General features: G+C 42.3%; 1 protein-coding gene across 1 annotated transcript in view; it reads left to right on the top strand.

Moving 5' to 3' along the window:
- Window positions 1–22,946, top strand: part of PIWIL4 (piwi like RNA-mediated gene silencing 4) — a 45,299-nt gene that overhangs the window by 11,079 nt on the left and 11,274 nt on the right. Inside the window, exons 7-15 of the mRNA XM_047072401.1 lie at window positions 19–140; window positions 1,547–1,627; window positions 3,122–3,319; window positions 5,103–5,214; window positions 9,592–9,715; window positions 12,134–12,251; window positions 14,789–14,900; window positions 17,611–17,795; window positions 19,966–20,038. Of these exons, the coding sequence (XP_046928357.1) occupies window positions 19–140; window positions 1,547–1,627; window positions 3,122–3,319; window positions 5,103–5,214; window positions 9,592–9,715; window positions 12,134–12,251; window positions 14,789–14,900; window positions 17,611–17,795; window positions 19,966–20,038 (1,125 nt within the window). The remainder of the gene's footprint in view (window positions 1–18; window positions 141–1,546; window positions 1,628–3,121; window positions 3,320–5,102; window positions 5,215–9,591; window positions 9,716–12,133; window positions 12,252–14,788; window positions 14,901–17,610; window positions 17,796–19,965; window positions 20,039–22,946) is intronic.

Below are 22,946 nucleotides of genomic sequence, written 5' to 3'. Positions count from 1 at the left end.
AAGTGCGTCTTTTCCCAGGTCACGGAGTTGTCAAGTGAAACTCACAGAGGCGGGACTGTAAAGATGACTATCACTCTGACAAGGGAGCTGCCGGCAAGTTCCTCCGTGTGCATCCAGGTCTTCAATATCATCTTCAAAAAGTGAGTTCATTTAATTGAGGCTAGAGACACCTTTCATCACGGAGCCAGGGTGTGACGGCTGGCAGCCATCTCGCGGGCCACCTGTGAGCAGCAGTGTCGTCCGCGGGGCACTTCCCCATGGACTTTCACGTACGCGTGCAGTACTATGCCCGCAGTCCCTCACAGCCTCTCACTGGCTCCCATCTTGTCATCCAGTGCTCCTTGAGTGGGGACAAAGAGCTTAAGGGTTGTGATGTCTCAGAGATAGCAGCTGTGGGTGGGGGAGGGTTGCCTTTTCCTTACCCTCTCTCACCCTCCACCCCAGGCTTAAATATTCTCTGTTACTTGTTACCAGCTGCTTTCTGCTCTCGCCCCACCCTCAGCCCCCTGCCCTTCCCCCCATGAACCCCTGCGGCAGAAGGAAGGGTGTGATTACACCACTCAGTGTCCTTGAAATTGATGCAAGGGTTACTTGCTTCAGTGTTATCTGGGATGGGGGGTGAAACTCCATAAAATGCAGATTTCCTCGACCCTCCCTGGACCTAGTAAACAGAACATCAAGAATGGGGCCTGAAAAATCCATATTTTGAGTACACTTTCTAGATGACACACGGCAACACAAAGGCTTGTGAACCACAGTTTTCCACACTGCTGGTGTGGACCAGCAAGATGATATGTCCAGAAACCTTTGACGCCAGCCCTTTGCTCAATAATGGCTTCTGGACAGGAGGAGGACGGAGGAGTTTGGTTGTTGGGTTGGGCACATAAAGGAATCCACCCCCACCCCCAGATGTATTATTTCCTAATTCTAATCAGACATCTTGCTGAGCAGCCTTAGGTCATATGTTCAGTATGGTCAGATAAGCAGGCTGAGGCTCAGTGTCATATGGTAGCCAAAATCATGGAGTTATAACCCATGTTTTCTGACCTGAAATGTTTATACTTCCGTCATGCGGTGGGCAGCTTCAGATCAGTGATGTGTCCAGCTCCACAGGTGACCAGGATGTTAGTTGCAGAAGAGGCAGCCATGCCATGTGGGGAGCTTGAGTAGCCTCACGAGAAGCCGCTTCCCCACCTCAAATCAGAGAAGACATCAGAAGAGCCTTCAAACATGGCTTGCCTCGCTCCATCCATGCTAACCAGTATGTGACAACCACAGTCCTATTGGTGACCACGTATTTATCATTGCAGTTAAGCGCGGAGGACAAAAGCAATTTCAGTGATACCATTCTCAAATATGAGGAAGTGATAGTTCTCATATACACACGCGTGCTTATATTTAGCATCCAAACCTTCCAGCGCTAGAAGAATGAGAGTTCTATACTTTCTACATACTCTTATCGGGATGTTCAGCATGGGTACAAACTTAGAATTATACCGTTATTAACTGATGTTTACCAAATATTTAAAAATATATATACTTGCAGGATCTTAAAAAAGTTGGCCATGTACCAAATAGGACGGAACTTCTATAAGCCTTCTGAACCAGTGGAAATTCCCCAACACAAGTAGGTTTATTTATATTTTCTGTTACTCTGAAATTGTGGTAACGTGAAGAACATAATTTACGATGCAATATTATGCGATGTTATGCCATTATGCCTCCTCTGAGAGACTGTGTATTATGAAAAGTAATGGATTTTTTTAATTTTCAAGGTTTTTTTTATAGAATGGTGAATGTCAGTGTGAAGCTAGCAGCCTGTTTTCTTATATTAGTGTGCTAGATCATTATCATAAGTCGTGGAAGGAATTCAGAAACTGAGTTTTTTGTGCATGACAAGTAGTAATGAAAGCAGAATAAGCTATATTATGTTATACCACATATTGATACTCTGCTTTCTTGCTGACAGGAAGTTTGGTTGATGTTGGGTCAGCAGAGGTCAGACGAAACAGTCAACTAAACGGGGAAGACTTTTCACTCTGAACTGGGGAGTGGTTGCTTTCGGGAAGGTGGTCGGCTATGTCTGCAACGGGTTGTCAGCTCTCCCAAATATGTGGTCAAGCTAAAGACAGAGAGGCAGTGGGTAACCCAAAGACAGATGGGTAAACAAAGGAAGGAGTGCATAAAAGAAAACGAGGGGCACAGTGTTTAGCCTGCTGGCAGGTAGGGAGAACATGGCGGGGTTTCCATATGTTAGTTCAGTGTGTCAGAGTAGTCCGTGGAAAGCACCCTGTTGGTGCTCTCACTTATCTCCCAACCTGGATTAGAAATTCTTGTAGGTCCAGTGTTGTGCTGGGCTGGAGTGGGTGCCCAGCGCACATGCTTGTCCTAAAGGCTGGCTGTGAATCAAGTCCGCAAAGTAAACTGAAACAATTAAAAAAAACATATTTGCCTGTTCTTTCATGTCTTTTCCATAAATTTTTCTTTTTTAAGACTTCAATCCATGATATCCATGAATGTAGAAAGGAGTTGTAGCCTCTGCTGTGGTGTCCCTTTGTGTGTTTGCATGTGATGTCATTTAGATTATTTCTTGCTCTCGTGAAATCTGTACACTGTCTTCACCGTTGAGTCTGCGTGCTTTTCTGAACCTTGAAGTTTTTGCTCTGGGACGCACAACTCCATAAATGTAGTAATCCTACAGCTGTGGCTCCCAACCAAGGGCAGGTTTGTCCCCCAGGGGTCATTTGGCAACGTCCGGAAGTATTTTCGGTCGTCACGGTGTGGAGGCTATGCCTGCCTTCTGGTGGGTAGCGGTCAGGGGATATTGCCAAACATCCTGCGGGGCACCAGACGGCTCCTGACACAGAATGATCCAGTCCCAAATGTCGGTAGTGCCAAGGAGGGGGGATGCTGTTCTCTGGGATGCATTTATCACAAATATATGCTTAAAGACAGTCCCCAGCTAGAAATAACTAAAGATTCTAGTCAGCAACTGGAAGAAATCAGACTGAAGAAAGAGTATTCTATAAAATCAGGAAAATTGGAATGTAAAATCAAATCATCACTAAAAATGTTTATTGTTTTATGATAGGGCATTTCAAATTTATCTATCTATTTGAAGGTTGTCCCTTTGGCCTGGGTTTGCTATTTCTGTGTCACGGTTTGAGAACAGGCTCCTATTTACTGCTGATGTGAGTTATAAAATACTCCGGAATGAGACTGTTCTGGAATTCATGACTGATCTCCGCCAGGAAACTACTATGTCCTGCTTTACCCAGACGTGTGAAAAACGGCTGCTGGGTCTCATTGTCCTTACAAGGTAAGAGCCTGCATTTAAGAAAACTTCCTGAGGGAATGAATTCTTTTTTTTTTTTTTTAATTTTTTTAATGTTTATTTTTTGAGAGAGAGAGAGAGAGAGAGGGACAAAGTGTGAGCAGTGGGGAGGGGCAGAGAGAGAGGGAGACACAGAATCCAAAGCAGGCTCCGGGGTCTGAGCTGTCAGCACAAGAGCCCATCACGAGGCTTGGCTTGAACCCACGAACCATGGATAATTAACCGAACACTGTACCCAACTGTGAGATCTTGACCTCAGCCTAAGTCGGACACTTAACTGACTGAGCCACCCAGGCGCCCCGAGGGAATGAATTCTTTATGCTGTTTGGGAACAGGAATAGCCACAGGGCATTGTCCTGAGCACAGATCTGATCAGTTTACTGGCCTGTTTAGACCTGGCCATTCTCAGTTGACTAGAGTTCAGACTTCCTGGAGTGGCCTTCAGGGACCGTCCACTCCTCACACGGCCCTACAGCATCTCTTGCTGCACCCCTCTCCCCACTCCCAAGAGTCTGCACTTTGCTGCTTCAGTGCCCTTGCCTGGATTTTCCACCCTTAATTCTGCCTTTTTAAAGTTCTATTTCCACAAAGTCCTGCTCATACCTCACTGCTTTTCTGAAGCCATCACCTGTCCACTCAGCTGGAAGTACTCAGTTACCTCCCCTGTGCTGTTCCTGTAGCACATTGCTCATAACCCTTTTATTTCATTTTATTCCATCACAGGAGAGAACATCAGGTCCATGTCTCTTCTTCTCTGTAAGATTAGAGGGGCTTTAAGACCAAGATCTTTCAAATCCCGAGGTTTATCTGCATATAATTTTCCCTGCATGCACATTGAACTGAGTTAAACACGGATGGATTAGGTTGCTTCCTGAGTACCAACCACAAAGCTTACCATGTCCTTCTTCAGTCCACAGACAGTTCTTCTAGAGGACGTGTTAATCCTCTTTCTAATCTGGCTTGGAATTTACACTTCAAGTTGTTTTTTCTGGGTTATATAGCAGGGCCATAGGCCTGGTTGTCTTCCATACCACCTGAGGAGAGAAGGCCACCCCTTGATCCTCTTGTCATGATTGCCAAGAATTAGCTTATCACACTATAAGCTTGCAAAGTACCTTGCAAAGAGTAACCTTGCAAAGAACCAAGAGCCTAGGAGACAGCGCTGACAAGGAGGTTCCTGTCTTGAGGCTGGGGCAGCATGCAAGAATATTCCAGGCCACACAGTGCTTGCTGCAGGGGGAAATAGACTTTAGAATGATCTTAGCCAGCCTGCTTTGCAGTTTGGCTGAGGGCCAGCCCTCGATGGGAGATCACGTGGGATACCCAGCTGGCATGGTTGATCAACCTTCTTCAGGTGCTTTTTAGCAGAAGAACTATCTGGGAGCTCAAAAACTCTGAGTGATACCAGAAGCTGATGGGAAAGCTTTGAAAATGGGAAAGCTTTGAGCAATGCTTCACCCTTTGACATACAGGAATAATTTATCTGAAGTTAGAGTGTCTCTCATTGACAAAGATTATGGTCTAATGACTTCCTTACCAGTTTTGTTGGAGAATGGAGGTCTTCCTGTATCCTGAAGAGTTAATGAATGCTCTTCTCAGATAAGAGCCAATCATAAAAAAAAAAAAAAAAAAAAAAAAAAAAAGACTATTCTTGTATTACTATTGTAATTTCTGAAATTCTGGAGTCTAATACTTTGAATTAAAGCTGTAGTGAAATAGCCGCTTGTATGATTTGGAAACATTTGTGAAGATTTCTTGCATTTCCCAGATACAATAACAAAACCTACCGCATCGATGACATTGACTGGTCGGTGAAGCCCACGCACACCTTTCAGAAGCAGGATGGCACTGAGATCACCTATGTGGATTACTATAAGCAGGTTGGACTTTTGTACTTTATTCTCGTCTCTCTTCCTCTTAGTTTAGAGAAGTCTCTCTGTTCCTTTCCAGAGCTAACAAGTCCCCCAAATTGTCAGGCTGAGACAGCTTCTGACATAATTCTTCGACTTGTCTCTTCCCCTCCAAGCCTGCCTTCCCTGGCTTGCCTCAGACCTGATCCTGTCTCCTGTTGTCCTTCTTCCTGTAGTCTGAGTAATTTCCCTTAAAAGCGTATCTGATAATGTCATTTCCTTGCTTAAAGTATTTCCATGACTTTGTAGTACCTTAGAAGCCAGTCCTAAGCTCCTGGGCAAAGCCCCTTTATGATCTGGCCACTTCCTGCCACTGGAGCCTCATCTGTTACCACTTTCGTTTCCTTTGTTCTGCTGTGCTTATGTTTGTGGTTCCTTTAGTCAGTTACTCCTACCCACCCCCCACCCCCTTGCATCCTCATGCATGTTACTTCCTCTTCCTGGACACGCCTTCACAGCCAGCCATTCAGTCATCGACACCCTTCAATACTCAGCTCAGCCGTCAACTCTCAGGCAAGCCCCATGGCACTCTCCCCAGGGGCCCCTTCCTGCATTTAGCCCCATCACATTATCATGGGCAGGATGTGAAGGCTCTGACTTCCCTCCTGAACTTTGGGCTCTTTATTTCTGGATACCCAGGGGAACGCGGTGCCTTGCCTTGCAGATACTCAAACATTTGTTGATGGAATCTCCCGCTGCCTCCAGGAGCGTGATTCACATTATCACCATCACTGTTACCTCTACCCCCACCTTCCCCTCTGACTTCCTTACAGAGGCTCCTTCTCTTTCATGTACAATCGTATTTCAGTCTCCAGAATCTCACAGATATTTCAGAAAACAAACACATAGCAAAAACTCTTCCTTTCCAAATGTTCAAGAATATATATGTATAATTTTTTTTTCCTTAGCTGATTTCTTTGGAAGGTCATCTTCACTGGCTCCAAGCACCTCTTCTGTTCTTCCTCCCTGAAACCTCCGTAGTCTGGCATCCAGTCTGCTGCTATGGAAATAGCTCCCTTTAAAGTCAAATTCAGCAACTGAACTTATTGTAAGGGGCTTTTTGTGGCACGTGACACCAGTGACCACTCCCACCCGACTGAGTGGCTCTCCTCATTGGCTCCTGGGCACAGCCCTGATGGCTCCCCCCCAGATTTTGTTGTTGAGTTTCAGCCTCCTTTGATGCTTTCCCCTTCCTTTCCCTTCAGGTGTTAAATGCGATTATTCACCATGGTTCCCTCATACAGGATCTCCTCTTCATATCTCCAGACCTCTCAAATACAGTATTTTTGCCCTTATTCGTGAATTATACTCATTTCCATTTTCAGACCATATTTTCATGAATGTCCTGCAGGCATTTCAGACTAACATCATTCATTCTGAATTCGTTGTCTTTCACACTCCCGTTTCTCCTTGGTAATTCAACCTCTTGCTTCTGTCCTCTTCTTTACCCTCACCTGCTCATTCAGTTGTCACCAACATCGGTCCTGCCTTCTTTATCTGTGGATTCTCCCAGGACCCCATCTCCCTTCCCCAGCCCTATAACCGCTGCATGAATGCAAGACGACTCATGGATCCCCACCTGGAAGATTTGGGTCACCCCCTTATGGTGCCATTGCCCCAGCTTTGTCTTCGCTGTGCCCTGTTATCCTCACTGCCACCAAACACATCTTCCTGAAATGCTACCCAGAAAGGTGGTTAAGAGGATAGGCTATAGAATAAGGTACTCCTGGCACTGGCTGTGTGACCTTGAGCAAATCACTAAACCTGGAGGGTCATCTGTGAAGGGGAATCATTGATCTGCCTTCGTGGGGCCTGTAGCGCAAGCATAGAATGAGGTAGCCATGCCTACAGAGCTTTTAGCCCAGTACCTGCACATGGTGAACACTGGATAAATGCTGGAGACCCGGCCCCTCTTTTCCCAGCCTCCCCTTTCTTCATCTCTGGCATCACACACTTTGGTTCCATCTCACCTTTCAGCCTCATCTGTCACCGCATTGCCACCAGTCACCCCATCCTGCTGTCACCCCATCCACTCGCTGTCACTAAATGCTTCTCAGCCTTTGCTCATGTCCACTAGACACTGGCATAAATCCACACCACACCTTTCCCCTTCACCACCAGCTAAACCCTTAACTTGCAAGTCACGTGTCACCGCATTTGCAGAGTCCTCTCTGACCTTGCTTCCTGTCACATTCACAGAAGAGCTAGTGATTCTCTTCTCTGAGCACTTGTATCACGCATCATGTTGCTTCTAGAATGTCTTCCTTGTAGAACAGGGATGGCATTTGGCTAACCCGTGATGAATAGTGCCTAGCAGAGCATCTTGTGCATGATGCGCTCCATAAGTGTTTGTTTATTAACCACCAAGTTTGTTGAATATTTGGGTTTCTTTCCTGCATGATTAAATTTGTTCTTCCTTGAACAGAGGTATTTTTAGGACCTGTGACATTCTGAAAAGAGAATCATGGTAAAATCCCACTCACTTTCTTTGTAATGAGTTGCGGTTCACTGCATGTATGTTGTAATTAGGGAGAAAAAGAAGGAAATTGTGCCAATTCTAGAATGTCTTCCTCTCTGTCCCAGGAAAAGGAACATTAAATTACAATGTAGTCAACTCTCAAAGTGGACATCTTGATTTTGACTTTTATATTTCTCCATTTTATTTTATCATGAAAAATATTTTCAAATGCTAAGAAAACTGGGCAAGGGAGAAAGTAAAGATTACCTTATGACACAGTTTAGGGGAGACAATTCTTGGCCACGTGCCAGGTAAATGCAATACCCTCTTCCTGGAACATGCCCCGGCGAATCTTTATACTCCCGTATTTTCTTCAAGGTGCTCCTTTGGGCTCTGCTTCCTTCGTGAAGCCTTCCCTGATTTACCATCCATGTATTGTCTTCCTACCACCACCTTTCTGCCCAGGGACCCAGTACTGAATGGTGTAATAAGCAGAAGTTCCCAAGTCTTACAGGATAAATCCTGGCTGTGCTGATTCCCAGTTCTGGGACCTTGGGAGGGTTGTTTCACTTCTCATGATATTTCCTCGTCTGTGGAGGGGATGAACTAGTTATCTGTCTCATAGGTTTGTTGTTAAGATTAAGTGAGGAAAAGTAGAGGTGCTTAGCATGTCATCCTTGTACTTCTCATACCTTGTTTGTAGAGGGTGTAGTTGTATCAGGGATTGTGCCTCTTCCATCTCTGTGTCCACTGTGGTCCCTGGAACGTAGTAAGCGTGAGATGTTTACTGTACTGACAAAGTCACCTACCAAACTCTCCTTCTACGAAGACTTCGCCAAGCTTTTTAGCTATAGCATTTGTTGCAATCAGCACTTCAAACTGCAATTTCCTGAATTGTTTTATTTTAATGACTAGGAGTCCTTACTGAATAGAGAAACTCTCACTTCTTGCCTCCTTAATTATGATTATTGATGTCGGCATCACATAGTGCCCAGGCATTTTGTAGATTATAATTCCAGTTGTTCTGTCATTAGTGTTGAGTAAATTACACCGGAAATGAGTGGTAATTGGAACCTCTGCTGTTGGAAGGTAAATGAACTTTTGGCAAGGTGAGAATGTTGAAACTCAAGGTTAGGAAGGGAAAGGGGGTGGGATAGGAGTGAACAGTTGCCAAGGACTCATTAGAAACCAGACACCATGCTAGTGGTTTATGTCAGATGCCTCTGAGCTACTGTTTACCTCATTTCATAGATGAGGAAAGGTAAGTAACTTCCCCAGTGTCACAGTCCAATTAAACAGAAGAGCCAAGGAGCAGGTTCACATTTGCCAGACTTCAAAGCTGCTTCCCTATAACATCAGGCTGTCCTGGAAATTAAGGAGACAGTCATGCTTTTTTGGGAAATCTGAGGTTCATTCAATATAACCCACACCCCCAGTTTGTGTGTGGATATTTTCAGAATGACTATAGATGCTCAGAGCCAGTTAGTTACACATGGAGTTGCAGGCCTCAGTCATCAATAGTGGAAAGGCTGGCACTGAGTCCCCTCCACTGGGGCCACTGAACTGTGTACACAGCCAGCTGGAGGCTGTTCTGACTCTGGATGAGGCAAGGAAATACCTTCTTTTCTGTTTTAATCTACAAAATGCCTGGGCATCGCGTTGTAAAAGATAATCATTAAAATCATAACACTGACTCTGAGAAGTAAAAGACGAGTCCTAGGAGGGAAGTAGAAATGAGTGGGTAACCATAGGGATTCCTAGGGATTTTTTTTCTTTATTGGAAAGATTTATCTATTCACTTTAGGATTACCTTGTGGCTTATAAGCAACGATGCTTATTTTACAGTGTTTCCATATTAATTTTTCCCTCATTAATCTTGCATTCTATAGCAATATGATATTACTTTATCTGACCTAAACCAGCCAGTGCTTGTTAGTCTGCTGAAAACCAAGAGAAATGACAACACTGAGCCTCGGGTGGCCCACCTGATACCCGAGCTCTGCTTTCTAACAGGTAACGTTTATGCTTTATACTCTATCAGTCAGGCTCTTGATCCAAGGCTCAAGGCATATGTTCAAAGCATATCAAGGCTCAAGGATCCAGGCAGTGGGCAGCTAGTGCAGTGCCAGAGCATTCATTTAACCCATGGACGGTGGGCCCGCTAAGTGGTGTGTTTTATAGAGGAAAGTGGGAGGGTAGAGTGCCCTTTGGAAATTGCTTGGCACAATAAGGGTTATATGCTTTTTTAATCTCATGCGTTCTGTTTGTTACTTTGACATAAAAGAGGCCACCAGATATTTTCTGAAAACCAAGCTTCTCTTTTTTTTTACGTGTGCTATTCAGTCTTTTATGTATGTATCTTGAACCACTTCATTGAGGTAGTGATTGACATGTCAAAAGCTGTGCATATTTAACTTATACCATTGAATGAGTTTGGGGTGAGTGTACACTTAGAAAACCGTCAGCACCCTGAAGGTCGTAGGCCTGTCCTTCACCTACCAAAGTTTCTTGCTGCTCCAATTATTATTATTATTATTATTATTATTATTATTATTTTGATGCACACTGTTCTATTTGACTTCTGTGTGATTTAAGTATAATTATAATTATCTCCATTTTATAAGTGAGGGAACCAAGCCTTGCAGATTGCTTTAAGTCCCATGCCTTTTAATAGGCAGGATTAGGATTTAAACTTTTACCTGTCTGATTTCAGATCTTAATTTCTTTCTTATGGTACCTCTCACCCCAGAATAAGAAAGGGATTCTAGGGAGTCAGTTAAGCTTAGAAGTAGAAACCTTTACTATGATGTTATCCAGTTAGAGAGCTAAAAGGGAGTAGCCAAAAAACCAGTGTGAGTTAACTTTATTTGTGAGAGACTCTAGAGGTGCTAGTAATTAATAAGAAATAAGCTCTCAAGGTTAAACTCTTCTAATACAGGAATAGTTTACAAATGGTAACACCATGTATACTGTTACCTCAGGGCCTTTGCATTAACTGTTACCTGTGCCTGAGTATTTAAAAAAAATTTTGTATTTGTCTTTTTAATTCTAGTATAATTAACATACAGTGTTACATTAGTTTCAGGTGTACAATATAGCGATTCAACAATTCTGTACATCACCTGGTGCTCATTTGGATAAGTGTACCCTTCCTCCCCTTCATCTCTTTCACTTATCCCCTCACCCACCTCCCCTCTTGCAACCACCAGTTTGTTCTTTATATTTAGGTGTCTTTCCTTTTGTTTGTTTCTTTTTTTTTCTTTGTTCGTTTTTTGTTTCTTTCTTAAATTCTATGTATGAGTGAAGTCATATGGTATTTGTCTTTCCCAGTCTGACTTATTTGACTTAGCATTATATCCTCTAGATCCATCTGTGTTGTTGCAAATGGCAATGTTTCATTCTTTTTTATGGCTGAAAAATGTTCCGTTGTGTATGTATGTGTATGTGTGTGTATGTCTGTATATACACACATACACATATACACACACCAGATCTTCTTTATCCATTCTTCTATTGATGGACACTGGGTTGCTTCCATGTCTTGGTTATTACAAAGAATGCTTCAATAAACGTAGGATGTATATATGTTTTCAAATTAGCATTTTCATTTTCTTTGGGTAAATACCTAGTAGTGGAATTGCTGGATCATATAAAACCAAGCTTGTCTTTAACATTTTTGAGCTTCCCTAGCATAGGAAGCAATATGACTTTGATTCTCTTCAGGTACATTGTTTGCATGGTACCAAAGTGATCCTTGTTTCCCTTTTGCATGAGTTCTAGTGATCCATGTTTCCCTTTTGCATGATTCTCTACAGTAGAATCTGAGTAACTGTCCCGAGTACTTTTGATCATGTTCATTTGATTAATAGGGCAGGACTAAGCAAGGAGGACTTTCTGCCTTTTGCATTTTGGGAATCAGTTACGATATGTATATATTTATTTCACAATTAGAAAAATTAATAAGGATATAATATTTGAAGGAAGGGATGATCCTTCTTCGTGGTATTCTAGATCTGCACAGTCCCATATGGTGGCCACTGGCCACATGTGTTTAGTGAGCCCTGGAAATGTGACTGAAGGGCCAGCTGGAGACATGCTGTGAGTGTAGAATACAGACTGGATTTCTAAGACTTAGTATGAAAAAGAGAAAAGAGCTCCTTAGTTTTTATGTAGTGATTGCATGTTGAAATGATAACATTTTGGATATATTGAGTTGAGTAACATATACTATTCAAGTAACTTCATCTGTTCTTTTTGGCTTTTTTCCAGTATGGCTGCTAGAAGATTTAAAATGACATGTGTGGCTTGCGTTTCTTTTGCATCCAGATGCTAGATCTGAGTCCATTTAAGTGGAAAGCTTACAGTCTGCCTGAGCTGGGCTGGGTTACATTGCGTGTTCATTTTCCACTTTGTTTTCATTTACATTAATAGGGCTGACCTGCCAGGCAACCTCTGACTTCCGGCTGATGAAGGCTGTGGCTGAAGAAACACGCCTCAGTCCTTTGGGAAGGCAGCAGCGCCTGGCCAGGCTTGCTGACGACATCCAGAGGTACTGGGCCGCTTTGTGGGGTCAGAGGGTGTCCTTCCTAAGGCCTAGTTTATGGAATTGGATGGTCTACAAAACGTTTCATTCCTTGATGAACATGTCTCTTTCCTACTGACTCAGAGCAAGGCACTTTTGAATTGCGTTGGCCGGAACCAGAGGTTCACCCCAGATGCTCAGGACTACAGCCTGCAGGGGGGTGGCGGGGAGGTGGTTGGGGTCCATGCTGACAGAACTACCACCTGGCTTCAACAAGATGACTCTTGCTTTCTTCTTTGTAAAACATGGAGGTTTGGGTAAAAAATTGAATGCAGAAAAATGTTGCAATTTAAAAAACAGAAAACCCCCGCCACCTCAGCCCCCCAATATTCACGGTCAAGAATGTTCAGTCTCAATATAGTGGCCTCAGCACAGTGACCATTAGAAGATTTCTACTGTGTGTTCTTTAAGCTTAGGAATGCTGTGTGCCCTTTGGGTTAGCCCATCTGGCCCTCAGACTGCACTCCTGTCCTCTTTCTGACAGTTGGCTGTCTCTTGGGATCCCAGCTGCTCCTGTTTTCCTTTCTGACCTAGTAAAACTTCACTGCCCCCTGCTATAGCCTCATGTAACTGTAGGACATATGTGGCTAGTGCCCACATCTTGAAATGATCACATTTTCAACTTACTGAGTTAACGGCATATATTTTAAAAATAATTTTATTTGACAGTTTTTACTTTTGTAATGCAGCTATTTAGAAAATTTAAAATTACATATGTGGGTTGCTTTATATTTCTACTGGACAACATTGTAGAATGGCCTTTTTTTTCTTTAAAGATACAAAACTTAGAGGACAAATTTGGAAATTTATGTAGACCGAAACGTGTGTGTGTGTACTCAGTGAATGTTTAATGCGTGAACGAATCCTGATTGGTGTATATCATTTCAAATAGTTTTAAACGCATGTAATAATGTTCATTTTAGGAAAATGGCATAGCACTGTGCATTGTGTTTTTTTAAACTTTTTTTAAATGTGTATTTCTGAGAGAGAGAGAGACAGAGCATGAGTGGGGGAGGGGCAGAGAGAGGGGGACACAGAATTCAAAGCAGGCTGCAGGCTCTGAGCTGTCAGCACAGAGCCCGACGCAGGGCTCGAACTCACAGACTGCGAGATCATGACCTGAGCCAGAGCCGGACGCTCAACCAACTGAGCCACCCAGGCGCCCCTGTGCATTGTTTTTGTAACTTTTTCTTGAACATTTCCATAGGATAAATGTGAATCTCTAATATCATGCTCGTGATTTCATAGTTTTCCATTTTGTGGCTATGTTTTATGTCGTTCATCCTGGGTACCCCCCCAGGCTTATGCCTACTTGAGAAGTTTCCTGGTTCTCTCCCCTTATTCTGGGCTCTGGATTACTCTTCCTGCCGCCTCTCCCTGCCACCTTTCAGGAATCCCATTGACTTCAACCCAGTTTCCTGACTGGAGATCACCCTACCCATCTCATCTTGGGCAGATAGCATCTGCCGGAAAATAATTAATTCCAAGTATTCAATGTGACTGGACCGCACATAGCATTAACAGATGGAAATAATGAACTGTTGCACGGAGTCACTGTAAAGGGGTTTGAGCTCCTTTAAGGAGAGAGGGGAGGCTTTACTAGGCAATGCATGGGTCTCATCAGTGTCTTCGGTGAGTGCCCGGCTTATCATGTGCCGGCTACCGTGGAGGCCAGGAGGTGAAGTCAGTACGGTACCTCTCCTGAAGGAATTTACAGCTTAATAGAGATGACCGTGTGTCATAATCCGATGAGGTTATACATCAGCTGTGGTTAAGGTTTACTAAGTTATAACCTTGAAGTACTATACAAATATAAAGCGGTTAATATCGCTAATACTAATATTCCCCCCATGATCTTCCTGCTGCCATGTCTATCCAATGAGTCTTCTGAAGCCTAAGTCCACATGCTCCCTCCTTTGTCATCATTCATTCACTCCTAAGCCAACTAATTCACATATTCCCAGAAGACATCTCCACCAGCAGAAGCTCCATAATATCTCTTTGTTAGCAAGTTTATTATCAGGAAAAATAGCTCACGTTTATTGAGCACATTAGCATGTGCCCGGTCCTGTGGTAACAGTTTCCAGGTGTTGTCAGTTTAATCATTACATCACCCGTTTGAAGGAGTTAACTTTATTATGCCTACATTTTGGCAATAAGGAAACCATAACTTTAGAAGATTTGAGTCTTACTCGAGGTCACATAATAGGAAGTGTCAGCACTAGGAGTTAAACCCTGGTCCGTCTGGCTCAAAGGCCCGTTTTCCTAACCAGTGTGCCACATTGGAAGCCTTCTCCATCCCTGCGTGTCCCAAATGGGTTCAGTTGTCCCATAATTCTTTTGAGCAGGGGAAAACAATGGTGAGTAGAAATGAAAGTCAGGAATCCTAAAAAATAAAAAAAAAAAATTAGACTTTGACTAATTCAGTAAGTTATAATTCTGTCTCTAATAATTAAAATTCCTTAGAAGATAAGCGCTTTAATGATTTAAAACTCTATCAACAGAAACAAGGATGCTCGTTTTGAGCTGGAGACCTGGGGGCTGCATTTTGGATGCCAGGTGTCTCTGACCGGGCGGGTTTTGCCTTCGGAAAAAATACTAATGCAAGACCACGTAGTAAGTGCTGTGATTTTATTTTCATTTAAAAGTATTTGCTTGAGTATGTGTAAGTTTGATCATATGCCAGAGTGACTAGTGGGCTTGTAATAATCATTTAGTTTCTCTAGGGCCATGTCCGTGCCTTCCCTTTGTCCTGAACCTTGACGTCCCCTCTGTTTTCAATCTGAGTGTACTTCTGAGGCTTAGCACCCACCGGACACGATTTAGGTCAGTGTGGTATGGTTTCACACTTAAAAACACATTAGAAAATGGTATTTCAAGCTATGGCAATTAAAATGTTCCCACCTATTATTAATTGTTGCAGTACTTTTGTGTCACTACATAAAAGAAAAAGAAAAAAAAATCTATAGTACCCGAAAACTTTTTTGGAGCTGGCGCAGGTTAATTCCAATAGACTATGTTTCTTGATGCCAGGTTTCTTCCCCCCCACCCCCCAAGTGAAATGCTGCTTGGTTGCTATCAATGTGAAGAAACGCAGGGAGTCCGTCCCCAGCCGTAGCGTTTAGGGAAAGAGGCACTCTGAAACCCAAGGAAACACATCTCAGTTGAAAAAATGAACCCATTTTATGCAAAAATGGTAAATTATCTTTGCACTTTCCCCTCTGTTTTTGCCCATTTTAAAAGCTAATTACAGGTGCACCTGGGTGGCTCAGTGGGTTAAACGTCTAACTTCGGCTCAGGTCATGATCCCATGGCTTGTGGGTTCAAGCCCTGCATCCGGTTCTCTGCTGAGCCTGGAGCCTGCTTCAGATTCTGTGCCTCCGTCTCTGTCTGCCCCTCCCCTGCTCATGCTCTGTCTCTTTCTCACTCAAAAAAAAAAAAAAAAAACCAAAAAACAAAAAAAAACCAAACATTAAGAAAAATTTTTAAAAACTTAAAAAAAGAAGGATTTTGGCTAGAAGTCAGTAAAAAGAAGCTCAGTTTCAGTTCCACACATGAAACAGGATTTAAATATTTAATGATCCATCTCATCATCTCTGTAAGTAAAATCACATTTCTCGGAGCTTTTTTGTTGCATTTTTTTTTTTTTTAGCGTGGAAACAGGTCTCCATAGGAGAAGAGGCATTAAAATAGGAGACCTGCCCGCTGGTGGTGGTGGTGACTGGGCTAGAGTTGACTGTGTCATGGGCTTCCAGACCATTTCTGCTTTTCTGAAATTGGGTTCTAGGAACTGAGTAGAAGAGAGGCTCCCAGGCCTCAGAGTGAACCTTGGACATTTGTCCTCGGTCTCTGCCAGCCCATAGCAGGTAGGGTGTAGGTGAGAGTGCTGTGGCTCTCCTCATACTGGTGGCAATGGAAAGAATGAACCATGACTCCAGATGAAACCACTGATGGAGAGCTAACCTTTCCCCTTCATTCTTTAAGGTCGCCTCCTGGACCTGGCTGAGTCTCTTCCTGGCCACCTAATGCCACCTAATGGCAAGGCATTATGAGGGTGCCTGTGGTTGGATTTCAGACTGCTTGGTGGAAGGTGCCCTGATTGCAACATCAAGAAGACTGATCTAAGTCTGTCACTAACACCAGCTGGCTCCATAATCTCTCTCAGCCATAGCTTTGAAGTCTGTAAAAGAAGGGGATTATAATGCTTCTTAAACATTCATATGCTGATGAATGAGTGCAGATTCTGGTGCAGTGGGTCCAGAATGGGACCCAGGACTCTGCATTTCTTTCTTTCCTTTTTTTTTTATATTATACCATTCTTTAAAAAAAATTTTTTTTTAACATTTATTTATTATTGAGAGAGAGAGACAGAGCGTGAGCATGGGAGGGGCAGAGAGAGGGGGAGACACAGAATCCGAAGCAGGCTCCAGGCTCTGAGCTGTCAGCGCAGAGCCTGACATGGGGCTTGAACCCATGAACTGTGAGATCATGACCTGAGCCTAAGTCAGATGCTTAACTGACTGAGCCACCCAGGTCTCCCAAGAGCTCTGCATTTCTAACAAGCTCTCAGGAAATAGCCATGTTGTTACAAGGCAATACTGAATAGCAAGGGATTTGATTCAGGGTGGTCCTTTTAAATTCTAACTGGCTCTTCCTAGCTCACTATACCAAAGACATTTCCATTCATTTCCGGTCTATGGATATAAGCAGAAGGCTAGTGACCAGTCTAAAGTCTCCCCTCTTCAGTGCCGGGAGCTGAGTTTTCCAGTCACCTGGGGAACCATCCAAGAGTGAGAAAGGAGCCTGTGCCCTGGCCTCATCTTTGCTCCTAGATATAGCTACTTCTAGCATAAAATACACTCTTAGCTACCCTGTAGCATGTGTGAGTTGTAGTGTAGTGACCTGGAGTAGCATTTGTCAGCGTTTCTATTTGAGGTAGCATTATGCCTAAAGAGACTGAATCAGACAGCCCGTTGGCTTAGGGATTCCCATTAAAGGGCACCCATCCTAGAGCTGGAAGGGAGCCCAGAGATCCTTGAACCACACACCTTTCTTTGCACACAGCGGAAGTCCGTGAGGTAAAGCGCCTTGCCTTCTGATCTGCAGCCGGGGAGTGGCCGACCCGGCAGGGGGTATGGGGGGATGATCAGATGCCTCCACTTCCAGGAAGTCTGTGTAATCTGTCCAGATGTGCAGTCTGTGAATAGCAAGTGGTACTAAATAGCTCTCCTAGGACAAACTTGGAACAACCATCTTCGTGCTGTCTTTATTCAATCGCTTTCCGAATAAATGAGTTCAACCCTTTCATGATCATTATTTTTCTCAGTGTCAACCTGCGTCTGCAGCTGATTGGTCCAAGGATATGCGAAATTGCAAGATTTTAAGTGCACAGTCTTTGAATAAATGGTTGATTCTGTGTAGCAACAGAGCTGAATATGTGACTGAGAACTTTCTGCACTGCTTGAGAAGAGTTGGAAGTTCCATGGGATTTAATGTGGACTACCCCAAAATGTGAGAATACACAGAAAATCATGCCAACTTTTTTTGGTATATTAATTGGCTTTGGTTAGAAGATCAGAAATAATGGCTCATGTAGCTACAAAAGCTTTATCTCAGTAAAGTTTCCTAATACAAATTACCAAAAAAAAAAAAGTTCTAAGTAGATAGATTTTGCAGTGATTAAGTTTTTATAGTTAAAATATATTTTATATTGGTCTTTGTAAAACTGTTTTCATAGTTCTTAGGCAATAGTCTCATTATCTCCAAATCTTTTCAGTACTGGTTGGGGCATAAATCCGTTAACTTTTTCTCCCTAATTCTTTCCTATCAGTTATTTATAAACCTTAATGGCAAACAGGGTATTGAAAAATGAAAGTTGCATTTCCTGACTTATGTGATAGACTTTACGCTTTAAAATTTAATGTAAAAATAGATCTAAAATAACCTTTCCTGATTCTGTTAACCATAGTATAAGATTATTTAGATAGTGTTCTGATAAAACCAAGGGCAGTTAGCCTTTGAACATTTATTGAGTATCTGCTATTAGATACTATGCCAGTTGCTGGGGATGACAAAGATAAATAAATTGCTTCCAGTTTAGTAAGGGATCCCCATATACACAATCACACTCAAAATTGGATACTCTTTGCTTTAGAAAAGCAATTAAATTGCTCCTGCCTCATTTTATTGAGCTTTATATGCTTCATAAGGAAGAATGCATACTTCATTTTGTTGTTGTTATAGTGGAGGTGCAGTGTCCTAATTGGCAAGGTGGGAAGTTATTCTTTAAACACATGGTTACTAATTAATTACATCAACTGTACAAGCATTGTTGAAAGCCATGCTCATTTTACAACCAAGTCTCACTTTACACTGTAGTTTAGAATTCTCGTCTTATCACATCTGTTAACAAATCACCTGGTTTGAGTTTCACCTGCTCTAATTTCTCTTAACCCATGAGCTAATGAAGCAGGAAAAGATTAATGAAAGAAGCCACAGTCACAGACCCGGGGATGACATCACAGTCTTCTTTCTTACATGAATTCCACGAACAAGCCCTTGCCACGTTCTGTTCTTGGCCTGTTTTATCTGAAAGCCCGTATTTTATTCCATCCTTTTTCTTTCCCATGAAGTATCCATTTACCTGTTAGATTTTTTATATGCATGCTTTCTCCCATCTGAAACATTTGCCTGATGAGTTTAGAAAGAATGGACAGTAGGGTAGTCACAGAGTCTGCATGCAAGAGATCGAACTGGAAAAGTCGGAAACATTTAGTTATTTTTACAGAGCTGCAGGCCATTCCTGTAGCTCAGTTAGAATCAGTGATCAGGAAACAGCCGTCCCGCCACCTGCTGGGCAAGTCTGAAAAGGCCACTGGGCATTAGGACACTCCAATTGTTTATACATATCAGAAGCGGATTCTACATAAACCAAAGCTGTGAAGTCGCCTGTGTGGGAATTATTTCTGTAGCGTCTGGCCCCTAAGGTAAACACAGAACAATTAAGTACTTGCTGACTAATTGGTTGAGGCAGGCTAAATATTCCAGGCTCCAAGCAAGCTGTCACTGAAAGAAAAATCTTTCAATCTGAATCATTTTGATTAGCTGAATATCTTGGTCTCATTAATCTGATGATTTTTGAGACTTTTATTTTAAAGTTCTCATGGGGATTTTGTATTAAAGAAATTTTTTTTTAAGTTTATTTATTTAGAGGGGGGTGGCAGAGAGAGAGGGAGAGAGAATCCCAAGCAGGTTCCGCGCTGTCAGCGTGTAGCCCAACTTGGGGCTTGAACTCATGAACCTTGCGATCATGACCTGAGCCTAAACCAAGAGTCAGACACTTAACTGACTGAGCTACCCACGCACCCCAGTGTTAGAGAAATCTTAATCCCAGTTCAACTCAAACCAGCTTCAGATGCTTGGTATTGAGACTTGTGATGTCAAAAGTTCACTTTCAACCTCATTTTGGAAAAACAGAATTATTAATTGTAGGGGTTAAATATAATTGAGGAAATTGCATTTTCCACCAAACTATTTTTAGGCTAATAAAAATGATTATCACATATTTCTGGTGTATCTTGTAGTGGGATTATAAAATTCTGTTTGGAGTAGTTTTGACTGTGCATGTTATGTGCTTCTGAAAAGGGAATTACGTGTTCTCCAAACGAATCTTTTCATGTAGCATAAAAGCACAAGAAGATCCAGCTGCATTCTTTAGCGCTGTACAGAAACATGTTAATCCTGATGTTCAGTTGGTAAGTATAGGATAATTTTGGTTTTGATGTATACTTTTTATTTTTTCCTTATATCTAACAGTCTTCTTTCCTTGAAAGAATGAATGTGAGCATATTCTCCCATGGTATGTTTGCAAATTGCTGTGCATTTCCCCAAGAACCCAAGAAAGGATTAATCTTAGCATTTTATCAATATTTTATTTCCTTTTCATATTTCTAATATTAATTTTTAAATACTCGTTTTTACCCCTATCCCAGTCTCTTGGATGTCTACATATTTTTAACTTGTTGGGGGCCATCTTTTATTTAAGATTTAAGATAAAGTGACTCCCATCTTACCCCATAAATGCTGAGTACCCAGTGCTGTCTCCAGTTTTTTGACAGACTCTTGGAGGGCTTAGGTTTTTCCATGTCACCCACGGCTGCTTCCTCTGAATTCTTGCCCCCTTTCCTGAGTGCCATCTCCCCCTGCACTGCATCCGTTTCCACAGCTCTCTCATTTCCCAAAGTGTCCTGTGTGTGTGCCCCTGTGCAGCTGACTTTGCAGAGGGTTTGCGTCCGAGGCAAGGTTACGGCACACCCCAATGTCCCAGTCGAGTTACAGTTGACATCCTTGCTCTTAAGGCTCTCTCAACCATTTCTCTTCTCCCAAGCCTCAGCCTCCCACCGCACGGCAGTGTCTCTTACTTACCTCGCTCACGCTTCTGGGCCCCAGCATGCCGGTCCCCATCTCCTGCAGAGCAACGTAGCCGTCTCTGTTCCTCTTTTAGTCAGACACAAAAAAGGCCCATAAGGATGTTGTATTAAACAAAGGGAATTCTAACCCTGAGCGTCTTTTTTTTTCTTAAAAATAAAATAAAACTTAACAGAAACATTGCAAGAAGAGTACAAAGAACTCCCAGATATCCTTCATCCAGATTCCCCAGTTGTTGACATTTTATTATATTTGCTTCATTGTTTCGTTCCTTCCTTCCCTCCTGCCTGCCATCCTCTATCTATCTATCTATCTACCTACCTACCTACCTATCTACTTACCTACCTACCTACCTACCTATCTACTTACCTACCTACCTACCTATCTACCTACCATCTTTTTTCCTGAACCGTTTGAGAGTAGGTCACAGACTTGATGCCCCATTGCCCTTCAGTGCGTATTCTCTACAAACAAGGTCACTCTCCTACAGAACCATAGGACAACCATCCAAATCAAGAAACAGTAAGACCAGCTAATCCACAGACTCCCATTCACATTTCTCCATTAGTCCCCAAAATGTCTTCTCCAGTGAAAGGATCTAATGCATTGCATTTAGTTGTCCTGTCTCTTTAAGACGCTCCTTCAGTCTGGAACAGTTCCCTAGTTTTCGATGACTTTCCAATTTTGAAGGGTATAGATGAATCACTTTATATAATATCCCTCAATTTGGGTTTGTCTGATGTTTCCTTATAATTAAATTCTGATTATGTACTTTTGGCGGGATTATCACAGCAATGATTCTGTGTTCTTAATGCATCCTACCAGGAGGTACTCCATTAATGTATCTGCCAGGTTTCTCCACTGTACATTTACTCCTTTCTTTGTGAAGCAGGTGTTTTTGGTCTGGTGTTTTGCAGGGAGACACTTTGAGACTATGTAAATGCCCTGTTTCTCATCAAACTTTTACCTCTAGTTTTAGAATCCATTGATAATTCTTATCTTTTTTTATTATTACTATTTTATTTATGTATGTGTTTATTAATTTAATTATTTATTTTATGTTATTATTATTATTACTCTGATGATTGCCAAATGGTGGCTTTCTGATTTCCTACATTTAGTATGCAGCTTTGTATGCCTTCTACATTTAGTGGGTAGCCTTATGTTATAAGGAAGAACTTTCTCTTCTCCCCATTTCTTTGTTCATTTATTTTTATCAGTTATGGATTCATGGTTTCCTGTTTTATTTACCAGCTGATAGTCGATTACCAATATTATTTATTTTGATGCCCAAATTGTTCGCGATTTTGTTGATTGGAGACTCATTCAGGTTGGCTTCCGTGACTTTTTGATGTGTCCCCATTGTTTGGGGGACACTTCCTTACCATCTGGCACAATGAGGTATTTCAGGTTAATTTTGAAATTTTGCTGCCTGGCTCTGGAATTAGGTATTTCTCCAATGAGCCATGATTACTTTTGGTAGAGAACAGTATTTAGAAATCAAAATCTGGGGGGTGCCTGGGTGGCTCAGTTGGTTAAGTATCTGACTATAGCTTAGGTCATGATCTCTCAGTTTGTGAGTTTGAGCCCTGCTTTGACCTCTGTGCTAATAACATCATGGAGGCTGGAGCCTGCTTCGAGTTCCGTGTGTCCCTCTCTCTGTTCCTCCCCCACTCACGCTCTCTCTCTCTCTCTCAAAAATAAACATTTAAAAAAATCTAAATCTGGGCAGCTGGGTGTGCTTATTTGTTAGTGGGGTGTCACTGCCCCCAGACTTTCTCAATGGGCAAAGCTAAGAATGTTGTGTACGCGTGTGTCTACATACATATGCTCAAACACTGCTGATCCTTGAACAATGTGGGGTTTAGGGGTGCAGACTCCCTGCACAGTCCAAAATCCCCATGTGACTTTTGACTCCCACAAAACTTAACTCCTAATAACCTACTGTTGATTGGAAGCCTTATAACATAGTCAATTAACACATATTTTTGTATTTTATGTACTATATACTGTACTCTCACACAAAAGTAAGCTAGAGAAAACACAATGTTATTAAGAAAATCATAAGGAAGAGGAAATACATTTACAGTACTGTATTATGTTTATTAAAAAATCTGCATATAAGTGGACTTGCATAGTTTAAACCTGTGTTGCTCAAAAGGTTATGCATACACCCTTACATCTATGTTACTACCATGTCTGTCTATGTATATATTGAAAATGTGTTCACACTTC

Source organism: Lynx rufus, unplaced genomic scaffold (assembly GCF_022079265.1).
Source record: "Lynx rufus isolate CCGP_SWC_20201006 ecotype Redwood Valley unplaced genomic scaffold, mLynRuf1.p SCAF_9, whole genome shotgun sequence".
Classification (NCBI taxonomy): domain Eukaryota; kingdom Metazoa; phylum Chordata; class Mammalia; order Carnivora; family Felidae; genus Lynx; species Lynx rufus.
This window is presented reverse-complemented; position numbering and strand designations above follow the sequence as displayed.